This window comes from Balaenoptera borealis (genome assembly GCF_965194805.1).
Source record: "Balaenoptera borealis genome assembly, chromosome: 13".
Classification (NCBI taxonomy): domain Eukaryota; kingdom Metazoa; phylum Chordata; class Mammalia; order Artiodactyla; family Balaenopteridae; genus Balaenoptera; species Balaenoptera borealis.
The window spans coordinates 15,994,689-16,013,701 of record NC_138870.1 but is presented as its reverse complement, the minus strand read 5'-3'; the positions used below and the strand labels follow the sequence as shown (position 1 = coordinate 16,013,701).

Here is a 19,013-nt window from a genome sequence, read left to right as displayed (position 1 = left end):
TCCCCGGGGAAAGAAAAGAAAACCAGGTGTAGCTTTCTTGACATAAGAGAAGTCATATTTGGCCTAAGGCATTTTGTGATCTAAGCCTGGCCACATGCTTGCCCTTGTCTCAGCAATTCATGATCTTAAGGGAACAAAAGAATGCAGAAACAAGCGATTGTTATCAGACAAGAGAAGCAACAATCGCAAAGATGACCTATTAGACATCCAGTTCTCTTTCAATGGTAAAGACTAGCCTAAAGCACAGTCTTGAGCTGTTTGCAGAATTTAAATCCCCCCTCAACCATCAAATCAACTGGAATCTAAGGGATGATGAGGTTGGCCTTTTCTGACCCTCCTGACATTACTTCAATCAACTAAAGCTTGGACTCAGTGGACCTCTGCCCCAATTCTATACTGAATTCTCCTCTGCTCAAGCCCCTTCATGAATATGCATGTACCATTAGCTTAAAACTTCCCAATTTTGCTGTCCAGGGAGACACTGCTTTGGGAAGGATCCCTGGTGTTCTCCTTACTTGCTGAAAGTAATAATAAATCCTTCCTTATCCAGATCTTTGTCTTGGTTGTGTCTATTGGCTTGATACCCACCAAGAGGCAAACCTGGTTTTCAGATAACAAAGGGAGTAGTTGGGTCTTGTACACTGTGGTGAAGGTCCCAACAAAGAAGGAAGATTGAAGCCTGTTTTAACTTCAAGGCAAGCCTGAGGCTAAGGCACATCCTGGAAGAGCTGGGACTCACCCTGACATAGGGGGAAGTTGCAGGGTGTACACCCCTCCACGGACCTCTGAGCAGAACACGAGATGGTCATTTGACTAACACTCTGGACTAGCGCCCCAAAGGGAAGGGCAAAAAATCTTTGATAGAGGATCATGTAAAATTGACAAAAAATTCTGTACATGACTTTTGGAGAACTTGATTTTCTTCAACTTGTTGGAGGAAACATCTCTCTCCATTTGGAGTAGGAAAAGAGCAAAGGTTTTCATCAGAGCAGGAGGCAGCCAATAGCAGCTTCAGAATGCAATCAACTGCCTTATAATGAAGAGTCCCAACCTCAGCCTTGGGAATCGGCAGAGGAATACATCGTTCCTAAAGAGACAGCAAGTATTTATGGTTTAAAAAGTCTTAAGGCTAATTAAGCCTACCATGCTTTATGCACCTATTATCATGATTTATTTGTTCATTAGCTCATTAATTCACTGAGTATCTACCATATGACAGACAATAATGGACTAGATACTTGGGATAGACAAGGTCCGTATTCTGATGGAGCTAACATTCCAGCTGGAAATAGGATTGGGGGGAGAGAATACTGGAATATTAAAAAACTATCACACTGAGTCTTCAGAATCTGAAGGATTTTGTGTGTATGTGTGTATATGCCTGGGCACATGTGTATTTTGTGTGTATGTGTGTATATGCCTGGGCATACAGTGCAGGTTTAAATGTAAGTGTGTGTGTGTGTGTATATGCCTGAGCACATAGTGCAGGTTTAAATGTAAGTGTGTGTGTGTGTGTGTGTGTGTGTGTGTGTGTGTGAGATAAGGTTCGGAGAAAAGGTAGTAACTGTAGATTTTCCTGGCTATGCCAGCCTCCATATAAAGAAAGTAACTACCAAATAATATCGTTGTGGGAATGCTTTTAGGTATAGGGTAGCATAAGTTAGTGAAATACCTTTTTTACTCGTTTTGTTTTAAGGTTTGTTGCCTATCAAAGAAAAAATTTGATATTCAATATTGTCAAGATTACTGTGGTGAGCTAGATACTTTTATGCTACCAACTGGATTATAAATTGTTAAATCTTTCTGGAAAGCAATTTGGCAATATGTGTTAAGAGCATTAATATGTTCATATGTTTTCAATATGTGATTATAGGGAATTTATCTTAAGGGAAATAATGTATAATGTGGGCAAAGCTTTATGCACAGAGATACTATAGCCTAATTAATAACAAAAATAAAATGCTAAAATTTTAAATTATGCATGAATAGAGAAATGGTTGTCTTGTTATTGTGCATGAATAGTATGAATATCATGTAAATAATTAAAATTATGTGCTCAAGGGGTTTTAATGACATGGGACAATATTTATGATATGGGAGGTTATATAAAAAGAACAGGATACAAATTTTTATATGCTGTATACCCTTAATATTTAAAACAATTCCATAAAATTTGATGGAAGGAAATTGGCCAACATACTTTATACTTTAAGCATTTTCTATGATTTGTACATGTGAGTTTTATATCCAGAAATACCAATAAATATTATTTTAAAAACCCTGTGTTAGAGTGGGTGTTAAATGCTTTTGTGATTGTTCCATAAAACATTAAGCCTTACTCTGGAATGATCTGGAAAATCAACACATATATAACCATAATATCAATTCAAATTTTTGCAAAAGAATTTGTCAGATGGGTATATTTTAGGGCAATGAGGGCAATTTTCTTTGCTGTTTTTCTTTAGAAAGATTTTTCTTAATTTTTTGACATGACAGATGAAGGCCTGTCCTTTGTCTGTGCATGGTGAACCCAGTGAAGTAGTAGAAATGGCCTTTAATGGACAATAGGAAATGATTTCAATTAATAGCAATCAAAGGTGTGTTAGTTTAAGATTAGAACAATACATCTTAAAATGTGGTCCTAGAGTCCCTCTCATTGGAATCTTCACCAATAATTGTTTAAAATGTAGATTTTTCTGACCTATTAAATCAGAATCTGAGGATGGGTACTGGAAAGTTATAGTTTTAATGATATACCCTAGGTAATCCTCCTGAGATTCTCTAAGATCCACAAGTTGAGGAAGAGAAGTTTGAGATTTAGACATTTTTGCCTAGGATCCTTAATAAACACTTGCTCCAATGTTTATTAAGTAAAATTAGACCTTTTCTCAATTGCATGGATCCAAACTATAAAGCACTTTGCTTCCCTGATAAGTTGGATTTGGGGGCTGGGGCCCATCTACTGCTCGACTGCAGTCTTATTAGAGAGGTTTAGATTTGGATTTCTTTGAGAGCAGACACAAGTGGTCAGTAACATTGCTGGGACTAGTGATAGGGGACAGCTTGGCTAGAAACCAGCAGCCCACCAGTTCCAGTTCCTTTGGGGGTCTCCTGTGGGTGAAATGCTTGCCTAGGGCATTTAAGTCATTGCAGGGTAGAGTTCACAAGTCTTAAGGAAACAGGCCTCCACAGAGAGCTGCAGTACCCTAGAGGTTAACAGTGTTAAAGGTAGTCACACCCACCATCTACTATGTGCCTGGGTGAATTAACCAACTCAGGTCTTAGATTCTTCTCATGTAAAATGGGGTTACTACTGGTAGTGGTCTAATGATGAAAAATTGTGTGTAAATCATCTAGCACAAGGTCCAGCATGAAATAAGCACTTATATATGCTTGTAGTGATGACTTCACAAGAGCTGGACTATATAATCTTGGGAGCCAAGCTTTTCCAGTTGATTCTTCGAAGACCATGTTAGGTATCAGAAAAGCCTGGGGATTGGAGTAATTCCAGATTATTGTGTGGGGGGGGATGGCTATGGATCCAATAGTCCTTCATATGAGCTATATTTTTGATATCTGTTGGTTTCATGGAACATCCAACCCTAATGTTACTTATTGAAATCTACCCCCTCAGGGTTGGTGTAGGACTGAACTGAGTTATGTGAAGTATCATTCGCAGAATGACTTTCATTTGCATACCTTCTCCAGTTACAAAGAAAGTCAAAAGTCATTCCTGCACACACACATATACACAGCCTTAACCCTGGCTACCTCTATTCATACTTCTGGGGTGCCACATTCTATAAAGCCATTTTAGGTTCTAAAAGTGTTTCTGGCTTTATGATGGTCCCTAGCATGAAATACATTTCCATCATCATTTTCTTGACTTACTGGTAAATATTCCTTGAATAAAATGATTTGGTAGACTTGTCCCTAATTTAAACTTGCATCTGAAATTCCCTGGATGTCCAGTGGTTAGGACTCTGCGCTTTCACTGCCGAAGGCTCAGGTTCAATCCCTGGTCGGCGAACCAAGTTCCCACAAGCTGTGCTATGTGACCAACCATCACCCCCTCAAAAAACAAAAAGAAAAACCCCAGAAACTTGCATCTGCAAAGTGACAGGCATGTCTAGTGGCTTCTCAACTTTAGGGAAATAACCTCTGACCCTCCCCGCCCCCCTGAAACAAAGTAATCAGGTCAAGACAGTTACCATGAGCAATCCTTTATATAATCCAGTTGCATAACACACTTCTTGAATAAATGACGTATCCTAATTTAGGATACATCACCAGATTCAAGTCAGATAGTATCCTCTGCCAGTCAATATGAGTGCGGGTCACTGGAAGATCTCTTCGTAGAATTCTTCTTAGGGCTTCGTTTGATAACTCCTGTAATTCTTCTAAGACTGCAGCTTGAAATTTATTCTCTTGCTCTTCCACAAGCCTCGCGAAATTTAGAGCCAGTTGAGCTTGGTTAACTACTTCCAAGCTTTCTTTCAGGTCCTTGGAGATCTCAACATGAAGGTTGACACCCCTGAAGAAGTGAGCTTGCACAAAAATTCTCCCTGTTACCTGGGTTAGAAACGGATTGACTTGGAAAATCCATTTCGATTTCCAAAGGCCATTCCAGTAATCTCCTGTTTCGTAGCTGTGATCTTCAATGCAAGCGATCAAGAACTCTTTATTTTTCACCGTTTTTCTCAGCACATTGCAGTTCCCCGTTGGATAGTGGTCATTCACATACAGTTTTAAGGCGCACAGAACAACAGTCCTCAGGTGCTCCATCTCATTCCGAATGATGCCGTGACTTTGGATGTCTTTTAACTGGTTTTGAAGCAGGTCGAATTTGAAAGAAAGTTTGCTCTGGTAGTCAAAAAACCGGTAGTCACCCACTACGTTGTGGTGAGACAGGAGGACCGCATTCCCGTCGATGGAGAGTGGGATGTAATATTTTTGACAATGCTGGTGGCCTGCACACTCACCTAGATGGTGCATGAGTTTTTCATCACGGATAAGCAGACAGAGATCATCAAAGGCATTTACAAATTCCCCTGGAGGAGCCTGTATTAACAGTCTGAGAATTACTTTTTCTTTCTCTTTCTTACTCAGCTCGCTAAGTGACATGTTTGGTTGTAGCAGAAGCAGAGCTTCTGAAATAAAGAGTGTTCAAAGATGAGAAAACATTCCATGGGACAACCTTCCCATCAAGGTGTTACACATTCAGCTTAAGATTACCATGTCTGACCATGAAAAAACAGGTTGTCTGGCAAGCTCTGAGTCTCCTGATGAAGTCATAAAGAAGCTTTCTCTATGACGTATGGAACTTTCAATGATATCACATTAGGTGTTCAGACCAAAAGAAAAACATGATAGTCACCTGACAGCGTGGTGCCCAGCCAACCAGCTATAAGAACTTTGAAGATTTTAAGAACTTAGCCTCCAGAACAGCCTTCTTCAAAAGTGGTGTGTCTCTGTGTGCATTATATGTTGTCAGGGATCTAGAGAAGCAGCCCAGAGTTTCTAGAGAGTGTCTGGCAACGCTTTGCACCTTTTGGGGACCACAATGGCATTGATGTATAATCAGGCCCTCAGAATAACTGTCCCCAACCCAGTGGAAGCACGCTATGCTGAGAGGTTTGAGGGGTTTAAACAAAATAATACAAATAAAATGAGGTGCGATGGCAGTTCATGGGAAAATGCCAGACAGCAAGAGATGCCTCATGTATAAACACTGTGGGTTTGGAAATGGTCAGAACCTGAGCAAGAAACCAGAAAGTTTTAAGGGCAGTGAAGTGAAGAGATCACATGTTACATATGGTTTCTGTGGGATTTAAGTGTTGAGCTAACTCCAAAGAACAAAGGCAACAAACCACTGTGTTTTCTGCTTTCTTTCTAGAAAAGGGGCAGTGGCATCAGTGGATGAGTTTCAAGAAATCCCTCTCCTGCAAAGGGGCAGTGTTAATCATATTTGGAACTTGTGGCAACTCATAATGGGGAGAAACTTCTAAGCGAGGAGAAACTACAGGAACTACAGGTCATGAAAATATGGAGAACAAATATCCACTCAGAGTGCTTTCTGTTCCTCTTTCCTCTTTCTTTTGATTTATCCCCTTTCCTTGATTCTTTTCTCATTCTTTTTGAAGAGTCCTGAACTTAAGTTTCTCTCATTTAAGCAAAAACTGCTTCCTTCCCTTTCTGCCCTGAGTTTTTCTGAGTTTCCCTAGCTTCCTGTATCTTTTTCTTATAATAACTTGAGCTTTGCCATATTAAGTCATTGCCATTAGTTTGAAGGGTTTCCAGTTAGTTCTAACAATCTGAAATTGAGTGTGTTGTTCAACAATTTTTACCAATACCTTTCACGATTTTATAGACTGTCGTATTAATTCTTCCTAACCTTAGTTTTTCAATTTGAAGTGTCCTAATTTTTGTAGTTTCTCTGTAGATAATAAGCAAGCATGATTATTTTCGCCTTCTCTTTCATACTAAATAGACACTCACCATGGCATTTTTTTTTTACTCTTTTTTATGGTCCTTAAAATGTTTTTTGGGGCAGGCGTGTAGCCTGACATTTGGCTAATGTAGTGGTAATCATCATATCAGCCATGGTTTGAACTCATTTAATGCCCCCACCTTCTGGAAGTATTAATTGGACGACTTTTCAGATGAGGAAACTAATGCTGAGAGAGATCAAGTGTTGATGTTCAGCTGTCTCCCAAGTTCACGTCTTCAGAAAATAGACTGTATTTCCCAAGTAATAGCTTGATTTCTCAAATGTTAATTTTTATTGTTTCCCTGTAATTTTTATTGTGTTATACCCTTTCATACCTTTACCACAGAGTAGTGCCTACTTAGTTTTTTTTAAATATTATGTATCATAAAATTGTTTTCTCATTTAAGCCTGAGATAGACTCTCCTCTGAAAATAAAAACGTTGAACTGAAGAGAGGTAAAATATTCTTTAGTCATTTTAAGTACTTAATGACTTTCTGTGAGAATTTCCTTAACTCCTTTTTTTGGTGTTCTTCGTACATGGTTTTTGTCCGTGGTTCGGGATGACTTTAAATGTGGAAAACTTACCCTAGAAAAAACTCTGAAATTACTTGAAAAATTAGATATTCGGTGCAATACTATTCATGTGAAGTATATTTTTAAGGTGAGATAATATCCGCCCTCTGAACACCCCACCCTAGGAAGGACTTAATCCAATATTGGAAAATGTCCATAACTACTTGGATGCTTTCTGAAGAAAATGCATATGAAAGATTAGTCTCTTAAGAACTAAAGCAATTAATTATGCTAAATATATTTATAATCAAGACAAAGAGTTTAGGTAAGACGTAAAATGAGTTGCTGATAAAATTTGAAATCATGCCAGGTTATTAGTTTAGAACAATCTGCTGAGAATGCAGGAATGTTCACATCAGATTAGGATTGGTCATCTGATTAGATCAAATCATATAAATGATGAAATGGGTAAATGGATTGGATGTTAGTGATTTATAGAAGGAATGGGCAATCTTCAGAAAAATGGCATTTTTCTCACCTCAAATCAGACAATCATGCCGTAAATTCTCTTTGTTTAAAGAAGAATTAGTAGGAAGGGAACCTGGATCAAGTCTGTCACTAGAGGACAAAGGGAAAGATCATGAAAAAAAAAAAGAAAAAGCCAAGTGTTAGCTGAGTTTTGCACTAAGAAGATGGCAAATTTCTTGGCGAGTCAGGCAAGAATACTAGACTGGCCAGCTCAGATAGTTAGGAAGATAGGCATCCTGAATATGATTTTGTTTCTTGAAAGTGAGTAGCCAGATAACACAATCTAGGTTGAAATTGTTACCAACTAACACAAACTGGGAAGCTTGTTTTACCTTACCTGCGAGCTACTCAGTTAGCCTGATACAGTTTTAGGGATGTTGGCAGACGCAGGTTTCCAGTTCAGAGAAAAAAGACAGCTTGGCACTCACAAAAATACCAACTGCCAGAGTATCAACATTTTGGTGCCATTTCTCCTAGCCCTGTTCCCAAAGTGTAATGTGAGGAGGTCAGGTGACACGTGCACGGGCGGTGGGTGGCATTACCTGAGAGGGACCTCAAGTTTAGAAAGCCAGAGCTTTTATTATGGGCTGTAAGCCTGTCTGATCTTTGCCCTGGAGGCTGTCATTATCATTATTATCCTGGACAGTAAACAAACCTGCGTTTTCCTCTGGAGGGAGATACTATCTCTTCATTACGTAAACATCCTTGAAGAGCTAGTCCTGAAGAACAGTGGTTGGTGCCTCTGCTTAGAAAATAAGCAGAAACACACAGCAGACCCAACAAGCATTTTTCTCAATAAGATTTAGCCCTCATGTTTACTAACCAAAAGAGGAGGCTTCAAAAAGAAAAGCTGTACTTCTCAGGAGACTGCAGTAAAAGACAAAGAATTCAGAGCTGTTTCTATGAATCCAAGTAGCTTGTGCTGCAATAAGCTATCAGAATTTTAATCAATTCATGCCTAATACCACAAGTGAAGAACACAAGTATCTGTGAAAGACCTTTACACGTAGAATTTTCCCCCAGTGTTATTGCCCGAAGGGAGAAACAGCTATGTGCTTTCAGGTTTAATGAAATTCACATTCAACACAATATAGAGGTAGTAATATGCTAAATCTGTATCAAATGTGAAATATTGAAACTCTTATTTAGTGATTATCAAGTTGCTTTGAATTACCTGCAAGATAGAGATAACTGAAATGCACTTGAGTAAAATGCATGCCATATTGAAAAGCGTCATGTAGAATGCTCAACAGTTATAACAAGTAAATAAATAGCTCATTAATTGAAATTTATGATTATTTGGACATAGCAGGGCTGAAGGTCTATTTTGTTTAGCAAAACCTTTTTAAAGTAGCTATGAAAACAATGTTAATTATAGAAATTAGAGGGGCAGAATTTGCTTAGAATACTTCAAAAAACCCTTTAAAATGACCTCAAATACTTTAGAAGCATAAATTACATATAAACAAGGCTGATGATTATGATAAACCATTCTCTTCTATTAAAATAATTCCCCTAGGCCCTCTAATAGAAAATATTTTGTTGCCTTAGGCTAAATTGCTGTGTATGCATTAAAATGTTGATTAAGTAGTATGCTCAGGGAAAATGTATTGGCTAACTGAATTTTCTGGAAAGGTGAAGACTAAGTTTAAACATCTGACTCTTTTGCTTTAACTTTTGTTGCTAATCTTTCCACACTTCAGGGTACACATTTTAGCCAGAGCAAATAAAATGAATCATAATGAATCTTTGTTTTTGGTGGACACACACACAAAAAAAATGCTCATCTGTTGTCATTAGCAAGCTCAATGGATGTGGAGATTGTTGAATCTATTAGATTCTAGTTGTATAGTACTTGGCAAGCCAGAAATCTCTGAGCAAATGTCTTAACCTGCAGAATGGGGATACTAATATAGTTATTTTGCAGGATGGTTCTGAATATTAAATAAGATATGGTTTGTGAATGTACCTAGTACCAGGCTAGGCATAAAGTAGGCACTCGATAAATATTAGTTGAAGCTACTTCATGATCATTCAAAAAAATATAGAAAATTACATTACATTCATTGATTTCCTAAGAAGCTGACATAAATTCTGACATGAATTAATTTTCTAAGGTGAAATTTTGTTATAAAATTTGAGTAAAGAACATGTAAATTTATGACCCTGTCAAAATATTGTAAACTTCTTTTTACAAAATTAATTATTGAGTCATGGCTTGAGCAGCAGTTCTCTAAGTTTCTTTTTTATCCCTTTACTAACATTTTTTTGATTGCTTTATTATTATCTTTAATTTGTAGCATGTCAGCTATTTTTAGGAAATATTATGTGCCATTTCAATACATATAGCTAGTCTTAGATTACACTCTTGATTTTTGCTGAGTATGAAATAGTATCCTCTTCAATTTCAAGAATTTATATTATTATGGGACTAACCTTAAGTCTTCAAATTCTCTAAGCAGTTAGCAACCATTATTAAATCTACAGTATGTGCATGGCACTCTGTTAGAAACCGCGGATTGTAAAAAGTAAACTGTATGTCTCTTTTAAGGAGAAAAGAAATACAGAAATTACTGTTCCAGAAGTAGATTATAATAAATTTCCTAGGTAATACTAACAGGGAATCTGAGAAGACAGAGACTCTAACATGGGCTTTTATAAAAGATTCCATGGTGGAGGTGGCATTCTTGCTGGACCTTGAGGAGTGAAAAGCAATATGTGTAGATCACGTTGCTAGAAGTGGTTGAAGAATCAAAGGTAAGCAGCCATGACTTGAGTGTAGGATGCTCCAAGGGGAGTGGTGAGAAATAGCTGCAAATGCAAGTTATGGCCAGATGATAGAAATCCTGACTGGTAGGCCGTGGAATTTGGACTTACTTTTGTAGGCAATGGGTAGCCATTGGCATTTTTTGAGCAGGGAAATATTGCATATTTTAGGATAAATCTGGCAGCAGTATAGAATGGATTGGGAGTTAGAAGGCAGAGAGATGAGGCAGGATATTCCTCTGCTGCCTCTGCCCTACAAATCTGCAACTTGGGTCAATTCAGGCAGTTATATATGTGTTTTGTTCCACCTCGAGTTTATGATTTCCTACCTTAGTTGGTTCTCCAGACTCTAAGTGTATTTTTAATCTTATCTGAAAAATAAATTGCACCATATCCTCTTCTAAATGTTACAGTCTCTGTTTTTGCAGATAAACTGAAAGAATCCTTTACATTTCTTCCTCCAACTTCTTCAATGTTTCATTGCAACCAATTTTGCCTTCACACCTATTTTGAAAACCTCTTTATTTCGAAAATGCTAAATTCAATGGTGAGCTTCTCCACGCATTTTATTTATCCCTCTTTTCTTAAACTTCTCTCTATTCTAACTCCTAAGACACCACTCTCTCCAAGTTTTTCTTTAAAATTTCATATCGTTCCTCCATCTGTCCTGCTAGCATTCCTCTTCTGTTCTCCTCTTAAAGTTGAGTTCTTAATTTTCTTTCTTTTTACTTAACAAACTCTTCCTGAGCAATCTTAATGAGTCTTTCTCTGCTCCCATCCCCAATTTTATTGAGACATAATTGACATATAGTATTGTATTAGCTTTAGGTGTAACAGCATGATGATTTGATATATGTATATATTATGAAGTGATTACCATGATAAGTTTAGTAGATATTTATCTCTTCACATAGGTACAAATTTTTTCTTGTGATGAGAACCTTTAAGAGTACTTTCTTAGCAACTTTCAAATATATGATATAGCAGTATTATCTATAGTTACCATGCTGTACAGTACATCCCAGAATGATTTATCTTATAACTGGAAGTTTGTACTTTTTGACCACCTTCATCCATCCTGCCCCTCTTCTATGCCCTAGCTGTTCTCATCCACCCCACCATAGCTAGGGAACCACTAATCTGTTCTCTAGCTATGAGTTCATTTTTTTTTTTAGATTCCACATGTACATGAGATCATACAGTATTTGTCTTTGCCCGTCTGACTTATTTCACTTAGCATAATGCCCTCAAGGTCCATGCATGACATCACAAATTACAGAATTTCCTTCTTTTTTATGGATGAAAATTATTATATATATTTATGTGATATATATATACACACACACACATATATCTCATATTCTCTTTATCCACATAGGTTGTTTCCATGCCTTGACTATTGTAAATAATGCTGCAATGAACATGGGGGGTGTGCAGATAGCTTTTCAAGATAGTGATTTCGTTTCCTTTGAATGAGTGCCAAGAAGTGAACTTGTTGAATGTTATGGTAGTTCTGTTTTTAGTTGTTTGAGGAACTTCCATATTGTTTATGACCATTATTTCAACTCTTTATCAAGTAATTCACTTATTTCTGTTTCTGGGGTTTTATCTTGTTCTTTTGTTCGGAACATATTCCTCTGTTTCTTCATTTTCTTTTACTCTCTGTCTGTTTCTGTGCCTTAGATGGAACAGCCCCCTGTGCCAGTCTTGAAGGGGTGGTCTCATGTAGGAGATGAAACTTATCACTCAGTTCAGCCCTGGTTCTGGTTTGTCTCTCAACCTCTGTGACGGTCCAAGCAGCCTACTTCATTCTGAATGGCTCCCAGTCACTGAGGGTGTACCAGGACCTGGCAGCGTCTCATAACGGAGGATCAGGCAGCATCTAGATGCAGGCTGATTGGAAGCTGGACCCTCAGGCAGCAGCTTGTAAAGTGTGCAAATAGACATCTTTCAGGGAAAGACTGGAAGATGGGGGCATCTGTCCATTCCCTCTGAGCAGAGCCCCAGAGGGACTGCCAGCCAAGGACCTTCTCTTTGTTTGGCAGGGTTCTGCTGAACCCGTGAACACAAGCCCCACTGGCTGCCAGAGCCAGGCTATCGAGGGGCGTGTCCTCTGGGAAACAGCTGGTGTGCACAAGCTCCTGGCCTTAGGCTACAATCTCCAAGGTATGCAAATAGGCCTTCTTCAGGAAAGACTGGGACTTGGGTGCCTCTGGCTGCTGTGTCTGTGCAATAGAAGCAGAAGGAAACAGAATGAAAAAAGAGAAAAAACCAAGTTTGCCAGGTAGTTTAAACAAGTATGTCAGAGTTTGGGAAGAAAGTTGCAAGTCATATGATTTCCTAGAATATATTCTGAATACTTTGTTTTTAGTGTAATTTCAGAGATAATTTTAAATGTTACATTTTATTTTAAAAGTTCTTGTTTTGATAGATCAGCTTTCTCAAGATGTCATTTTTAAAGCAACATTTCATCTTTTTACTAACAAACTGAGCAATGGAGAATGGTAACAAAATGAAAAGCCTTAATTCTATTTTCTAAAGTGTACTATCAGAATGACTGACAATAGAATTATTTTAATATGTTCTTTTATCCTCCTGTATTCAGTCATTCATTTAAACATATAATCACTAGCCTCCTACTTTAGGGTAGGTCCAGTACCAGGTATTGGGAGTAAAAATAAGAATAAAATATCTACCTTCATGGGGTTCATCTTCTTAAGGTAAAAGATATATTTTAAAATTATACATAAATAATGAAAGAGTTGTTTGGGAAAGTTCTTTCTGTAACGCTTGCAAAGAATAACCACTTAATGAGCTTCTTTTTTTTTTTTGTAAACAGGAGAAAGGTGGCTTCATTACTCTTATTTTATGTTGTAAACTGTAAATGATTAATATGTAACATTTTAGAAAGCTATAGTATTCCCTGCAGTGGGGCCTGAGATTTTGCATATTTTCTGTAATATGTTTTTAAAAATAGTTTTCCTACTCTCCCTAGCTTTAGGGAGATATTTAGCTCCTTTATCCAATTAAATGAACATATTTCACCAGGATCATAAAATTGTTTAGATGCTGGACCAAGTTCTGAAGACCTCAGTCAGGCACTCTTATAAGTACTTAGGATACAAGAAACAGATGACAGACTTCCTGTCTGAGACAATTCGGCAATTCTAGAAGAGAAGTAGAAAAAAAGGCTTTAATTCCAGTGTAATAAACACTAGGAGAGAAGAAGGTACAGAATTGTATAAGAATCCTGAGTAGGACTCCTAACATGGCCTGAGGAAGAGACACAGAGGGACAAAAGGGAAGACTTCTAGAGAAGGACACTTTTTCGAGGATTAGTAGAAATTCGTAAGTTAAGAAGTACAATTAAAGAAGGGCATTCCAGACAGAAGAAACAGCCTTTACAATAGCAAGAGACAGCTTGATGTTTATACTGCAACTAATTCAGAGCACAGGCAGTGTGAAGTGCAAGGGAGAAGAGGGTGAGGGCAGAAACCATCAGTGATGTCTTCAAGGGTCTTGGATTCCACACAATAGTTTGGATTTTGTCCTGAAGACAAAGGAGAAACACTGAGAAATTTAAGAGAGTTAAAGAAATCAGACTTGTATTTGACACAATTTATTTATTTCTGCACATATACTCTCAATACGTGCAATGGTGTATTGTTTTTTCTTTCCTCCTGTTGCTTGTCCCTATTGTTTTGGAGTTAGTTCAAGTCCTGGTCTACCATGCCTGTGAGACTGGGGACAATTTACATAAGATTTTTGACCTTCGGTTCCCTCCTACAGGGGAGATATTAATACGTTGGTACCCTACACGTTGTGGCTGCTCTTATGTGCCTCAGTACTCAGATTTGAACCTTCCTTGCTTATCACTTTTCTTCTTCTTGCTTCCCTTCTGCTGACACTCTGTCATCTTTCTTCTCCTTATTACTTACCCTTTGTTGCTTTCCTTTTCCTTTTCTCTTTCTATCAAAATTAGAACTTCCCATCTTCAGCGATACGATTCTCACCTCTTGTGTGTGGTTTTTCTTTTTTGGTAATTTGATTAATTTTTGACCCTTCATTTCCTTTGGGTTTGATCAACTGTAGCAATTATTTGGATTTGTGGAATTTTGTTTCAACTTTATATCTCTAATTCTTTCTAGTATCAGATAACAACTTCAATCTTTAGGGAAAAACAAAACAGAACGAGTTACCAGAGGACATTTCAGATGGTCAAGTTTATATCCTGCTTGAAAGAAACAAAATGTTCATTGCTTAGTGGATAAAGTATATCTTATTTTATGTTGCTATTCAGTAAGACAGAAGTTTTAATTCATACAATTTTACATGACAAAATGTTTCGGGAATTACAGGCACACTTTGATTTTTATTGACTTGCTTAAGATCTTATGACAAATTATGAGCAAAATGGAGCTAAATTAAAAAAAAATTAATTCTGTAACATTGACTTATGTGGACTTCAAAATCCAGAATTTCAAAACAGTAAGTTGAACTTCATAGTCTACTGAGATTATTGATAATATGAATTATTTTTAAGATTATGTAATTTTAAGGTGCTATTATTGTTTAATGAGCTCTGGAGACCCAACTTCTCATTTGACGACCACCGATTCCAACCTTCTTCCCAAGCTTATCACTGTCTCATTCCCACTGGGGCTCCATTCCAGCCCCTGCTTCTTCAAGCTGCTCTGTACGTGTAAATTAATGCTCCTCCTTGAACTAAGCTGGTGCTCTTCCTACTTGATTCCCAGCTCAGACTGTTTCTTGGATTCCTCAGATCAAACTCTCTGGTAACCACCAGTGAACTTTTCCTAAAAAAGTGAAGAGATCGTTTCCAGCATGTTTATCCTCTGTTGTACCTTAGGGTTGTTTTACAGTTACATTTGTCAAAAGATGAGACACTAGGCTGGAGGGTGTGAGGGAAACAGACATAGATAAGACCTAACAATACACTGATATCTCCATCCTTATAGCAACCTGTTGACATAAGTAGTGCTATCTATCCCCATTTTGCAGATGAAGAGTATGAAGCTCATAGTTTAATTTAGACGTTCAAAATCCCACATACTTTGGAGCTAGGAATATAATGTCAGCTCCGACTGTCTACAGATTGTCAGCTTTTCACCACAATACAGTGGCCCTTTAACAGGAGCTTTCTGTACTTAAGCTTAAGTACTTTGCAATGTATTGAGAAAATTAAAATATAAATAGCCTCTTTGGAAAGTAAATGTCCTTCTAAGGTGCACTTCCTATACCTCAGTTTTTTATTTGTAAGTGATACTGTAATTCTACTAGTTATTCTAATTCTCCCCAACTCCAGACTTCCTTGACTTCTCTCCCTCATGCATCTAAAATGTTAATGTGTTGAATCCTTCTGACTTCTCTCTTCATAATTTTCTGACACCTGTTCTTTACTTTCTACTCACCACCTCCCACCTGGATGGCATCTTCTCTCTTCCCTTACCTGCAGTTCTCCATCTCTTCCCATCGGTAATGCACAACTAATCACAACTAAACCTCTCCTTTGCTAGTCATTTTCCTACTCAGAACCTCACAGTGATTCTGTTACTTTAAATAACTGGACCCAGCCCACTTTCCTGTCACTTATCTCATAACGTTCAAATGTGAATTTTCCAGAACAACCAGGTGAAGCTACTCTTTCTCATTGAAACTGACCTTGTTTGTCCCTCTCCCAGTTCCTTCAGTGATTATGCAGATTCCACTTCCTCAAAGTATTACCACCTATTGCAGCTTCTGTATTTACAGTGATCTTGAATGACTGATTTATTCTGACATTTATGGTGCAGGATGCCTATTGGTGACATGGGGTTACATACTGTTTGGATGGTTTCAAGAAGCTACTCAAGTAGAGTAGAATAGAAAAATGAAATGTGTAATTGAAAGATAACCTAGACTCCTCGTCTTCTCCCATACTTCTTTCCATTCCAACTATGGCTATTGGGTTGTTTTGTTTTGTTTTTTACACAGAGGGTCTTCTTATTTCTGACCATTTCTTTACAAACATCCACCCAGGAATAACTCCAACATGTTCATCTCAAGCCTGTATCCCCCTCCAGATATTCAGATTCATATTTCTGACTCTATAGAACACATGTCCCTGAAAGTTCCATGACCTCTCAGAGTCAACATTTCCCTCTGCAATCCTGCACCCCTGCTGGATCACCTTTCCTTTTCCCAGTCAGACTGAGCAGATCTGAAACCACAGGTCTGTTTTCCCTTCATGATGGACCCATGTCCTAGATTTCAGTTTCCAAGTGCCCAAAACAAAGCTTTTGATAGAGGAAACCAACTAGGCAAGGACAAAACAGCAGACTATAATGAGCTCTATGGGATGGCATATGTCATCACCACAGTGAGGAGAAGGTCTGAGGCAAATCCAAATGGTTCTGGGATGTCCTAAGTCTGGAAGAATCTCTAGCAGCTTAGCCTGAATTTGGGCAAGTCTTTCTGGGTAAAGAACTGCGTGAGGGCTCTAACTCTTCCCAGGGGCAGGATACACTTCTTCACTTAAACTGGGCAGCTCTGGCCACTGGGTTTTAAGTGGTGATGATCCACTAACCTTTCCTCAACTTTGGCACCATTTCATGCAGTTTTATGTATTTTACCTGAAATAAGAATCCAATGCAACTTCTTTCCAGTATAAGTTGGTATATATGTTACACAAATACTCTAACGTCTTCATTTTGTGTATTTTTTATATTCACAATGTGAGCCCACCAGTCACTTTTTTTTAGTAGAATAATGACAGGCTGAAGCAAGGAAGAATCACCATAGAAGAATTTAGAAGAATTTATCGAATTATTGCACACAGAGAAGAAATTATTGAGATTTTCAACACGTATTCTGAAAACCGGAAATTTCTTTTTGAAAAGAATCTGGCCCAATTTTTGACACAAGAGCAGTATACACTTGACATTAATAAAAGTACTGCTTCTGAGATCATTCAAAAATATGAGCCTATTGAAGAAGGTATGCTTGTATTTCAAAGTTTTATCAAATATTTATATGCAAACTATTTTTTAAGAATTGTACTTATTAAATTCAAATTTTTGATTGGGTCAGATTTCTTATGGGTAATATTATATGTTGGCTGTTTTAATTTCATATTTTACAGACAGCAGATGTATCTTTTAGAAAGCTATGTTGTGTAACAGAGGCATTCTTTCATTGTCCAGTTCCTTTCTTTTAGCTGCTTCTGTATATCTCTCAAGTGTTCAGAGATTAGCTTATGCAGGGAAAGCAAGATGAGGATTCTATTAGAAGTACTCTTGATATTCATTAATAAGATAAAAACCCAGGTATAGGCACTTTTCCATTTTTATACACTATCTTATTGAAAAAATATATAAATATTAAATTAGCTAAATGAAAACAATTCTAGGAAAGAATAAAACATTATAAAATCACTAATTTTCCTGTTGTTTATACACATAATTGTCTACAACATTTCATAAACATTAAAACATTTTTGTTTTTCTTTCATTTTTTGAATGAAGTCATCTGGTTTAAGTTCAATGACCATTTTGGCTAGTGAGCTGTCGTATAGTTTTTTTTTTTTTTTTCGTATAGTTTTTGATCTCTGTCTCATCTTTCATTGGCTGAAATATTTCAATTTTTTCCATTTATGTTCATTTTTAAATAAAATAATAAATAATAATGTAATAAAATATGCACAAAAAACACTATTAAAGCATGCTGTTTAACCCTACAGAAATTAGTAGAATAGCTCAAAATATTTATTAACAAGGGATATATGAAAGCCCAAGTTCTGCCTTTGGAAACTGGTTTATGGCCACCAATGCTTAACATATGATAATATGGGTCCTAAGAAAACAAAACTTATTCCTTCATGGGCTCGTGCATTCATAATTTATTCAAATATTTATCTGTGGCCACTGAGTATGGTTCTAGGAGCTGGGGATACAGTGGAGAGCAAAGCAAACTAGGTCTCATATTCCTGATAGGGGTTGGAGGGAGATTGACAATAAATAATTAAACATACAAATGGATAATTTCAGGGAGTGCTACGTACTGTGAAAAAAATAAAATAGAGAGTAGACAAGCACGAGGTCTAGCTCAGGTTGGTTGTTTTTTTTAAATTTTTATTTATTTTATTAAAAAAAATTTTTTTTTATTTTTTGGTTTTTTTTAAACATCTTTATTAGAGTATAATTGCTTAACAATGGTGTGTCAGTTTCTGCTTTATAACAAAGTGAATCAGTTATACATATACATATGTCTCCATAGGTTGGTTGTTTAGGAGAGTCCTCGATGGGGATGCGATATTTGAGCTGAGACTTAAGTGGTGAGAAAGAACTAGACATGTGACAAAATGGGGGAAGAGAGGTGTTGGCCCTGAGTTGGAGAATCGAGGAACAAGAGGAGGACAGTGTGGTTGGAACCTGGAGAATGAGGGCAAAAAGCGTTTGGACAGGGATTAAGTCATGTTGGTCTTGTTGGCCATAATTAAGATTTTGACTCATGACTCAGTGCCACGTAAAGACCTTGGAGGCTTTTAAGTATCATGGTGGTAAGACTGAAGATAGTGGTAGTAAGAGTTTGGTCTGATCACCATTAACACTTTGCAGGTTTGCAACAAGATAAAGAGCTTGCATCAGAACGTAAAACAAGTACATCTCTAAGCACACCTGATGAGTCCAGCTGATGACTTCTTTCCTTTCAATAGCA

The 19,013-nt window shown here is 37.4% G+C and overlaps 2 protein-coding genes across 2 annotated transcripts in view; one reads left to right on the top strand and one right to left on the bottom strand.

Moving 5' to 3' along the window:
- Positions 1 to 1,461: 1,461 nt before the first annotated feature.
- On the bottom strand, positions 1,462 to 7,057 carry CAPZA3 (capping actin protein of muscle Z-line subunit alpha 3). Its single transcript, XM_082352014.1, has one exon. The coding sequence runs from the start codon at positions 5,122 to 5,124 to the stop codon at positions 4,225 to 4,227; it is 900 nt and encodes a 299-aa protein (XP_082208140.1). The 5' UTR covers positions 5,125 to 7,057; the 3' UTR covers positions 1,462 to 4,224.
- Positions 5,564 to 19,013, top strand: part of PLCZ1 (phospholipase C zeta 1) — a gene marked incomplete at its 5' end in the record, with an annotated part of 48,590 nt that continues 35,140 nt past the window's right edge. Inside the window, 3 exons of the mRNA XM_082351370.1 lie at positions 5,564 to 5,634; positions 6,984 to 7,152; positions 17,063 to 17,294. Of these exons, the coding sequence (XP_082207496.1) occupies positions 5,564 to 5,634; positions 6,984 to 7,152; positions 17,063 to 17,294 (472 nt within the window). The remainder of the gene's footprint in view (positions 5,635 to 6,983; positions 7,153 to 17,062; positions 17,295 to 19,013) is intronic.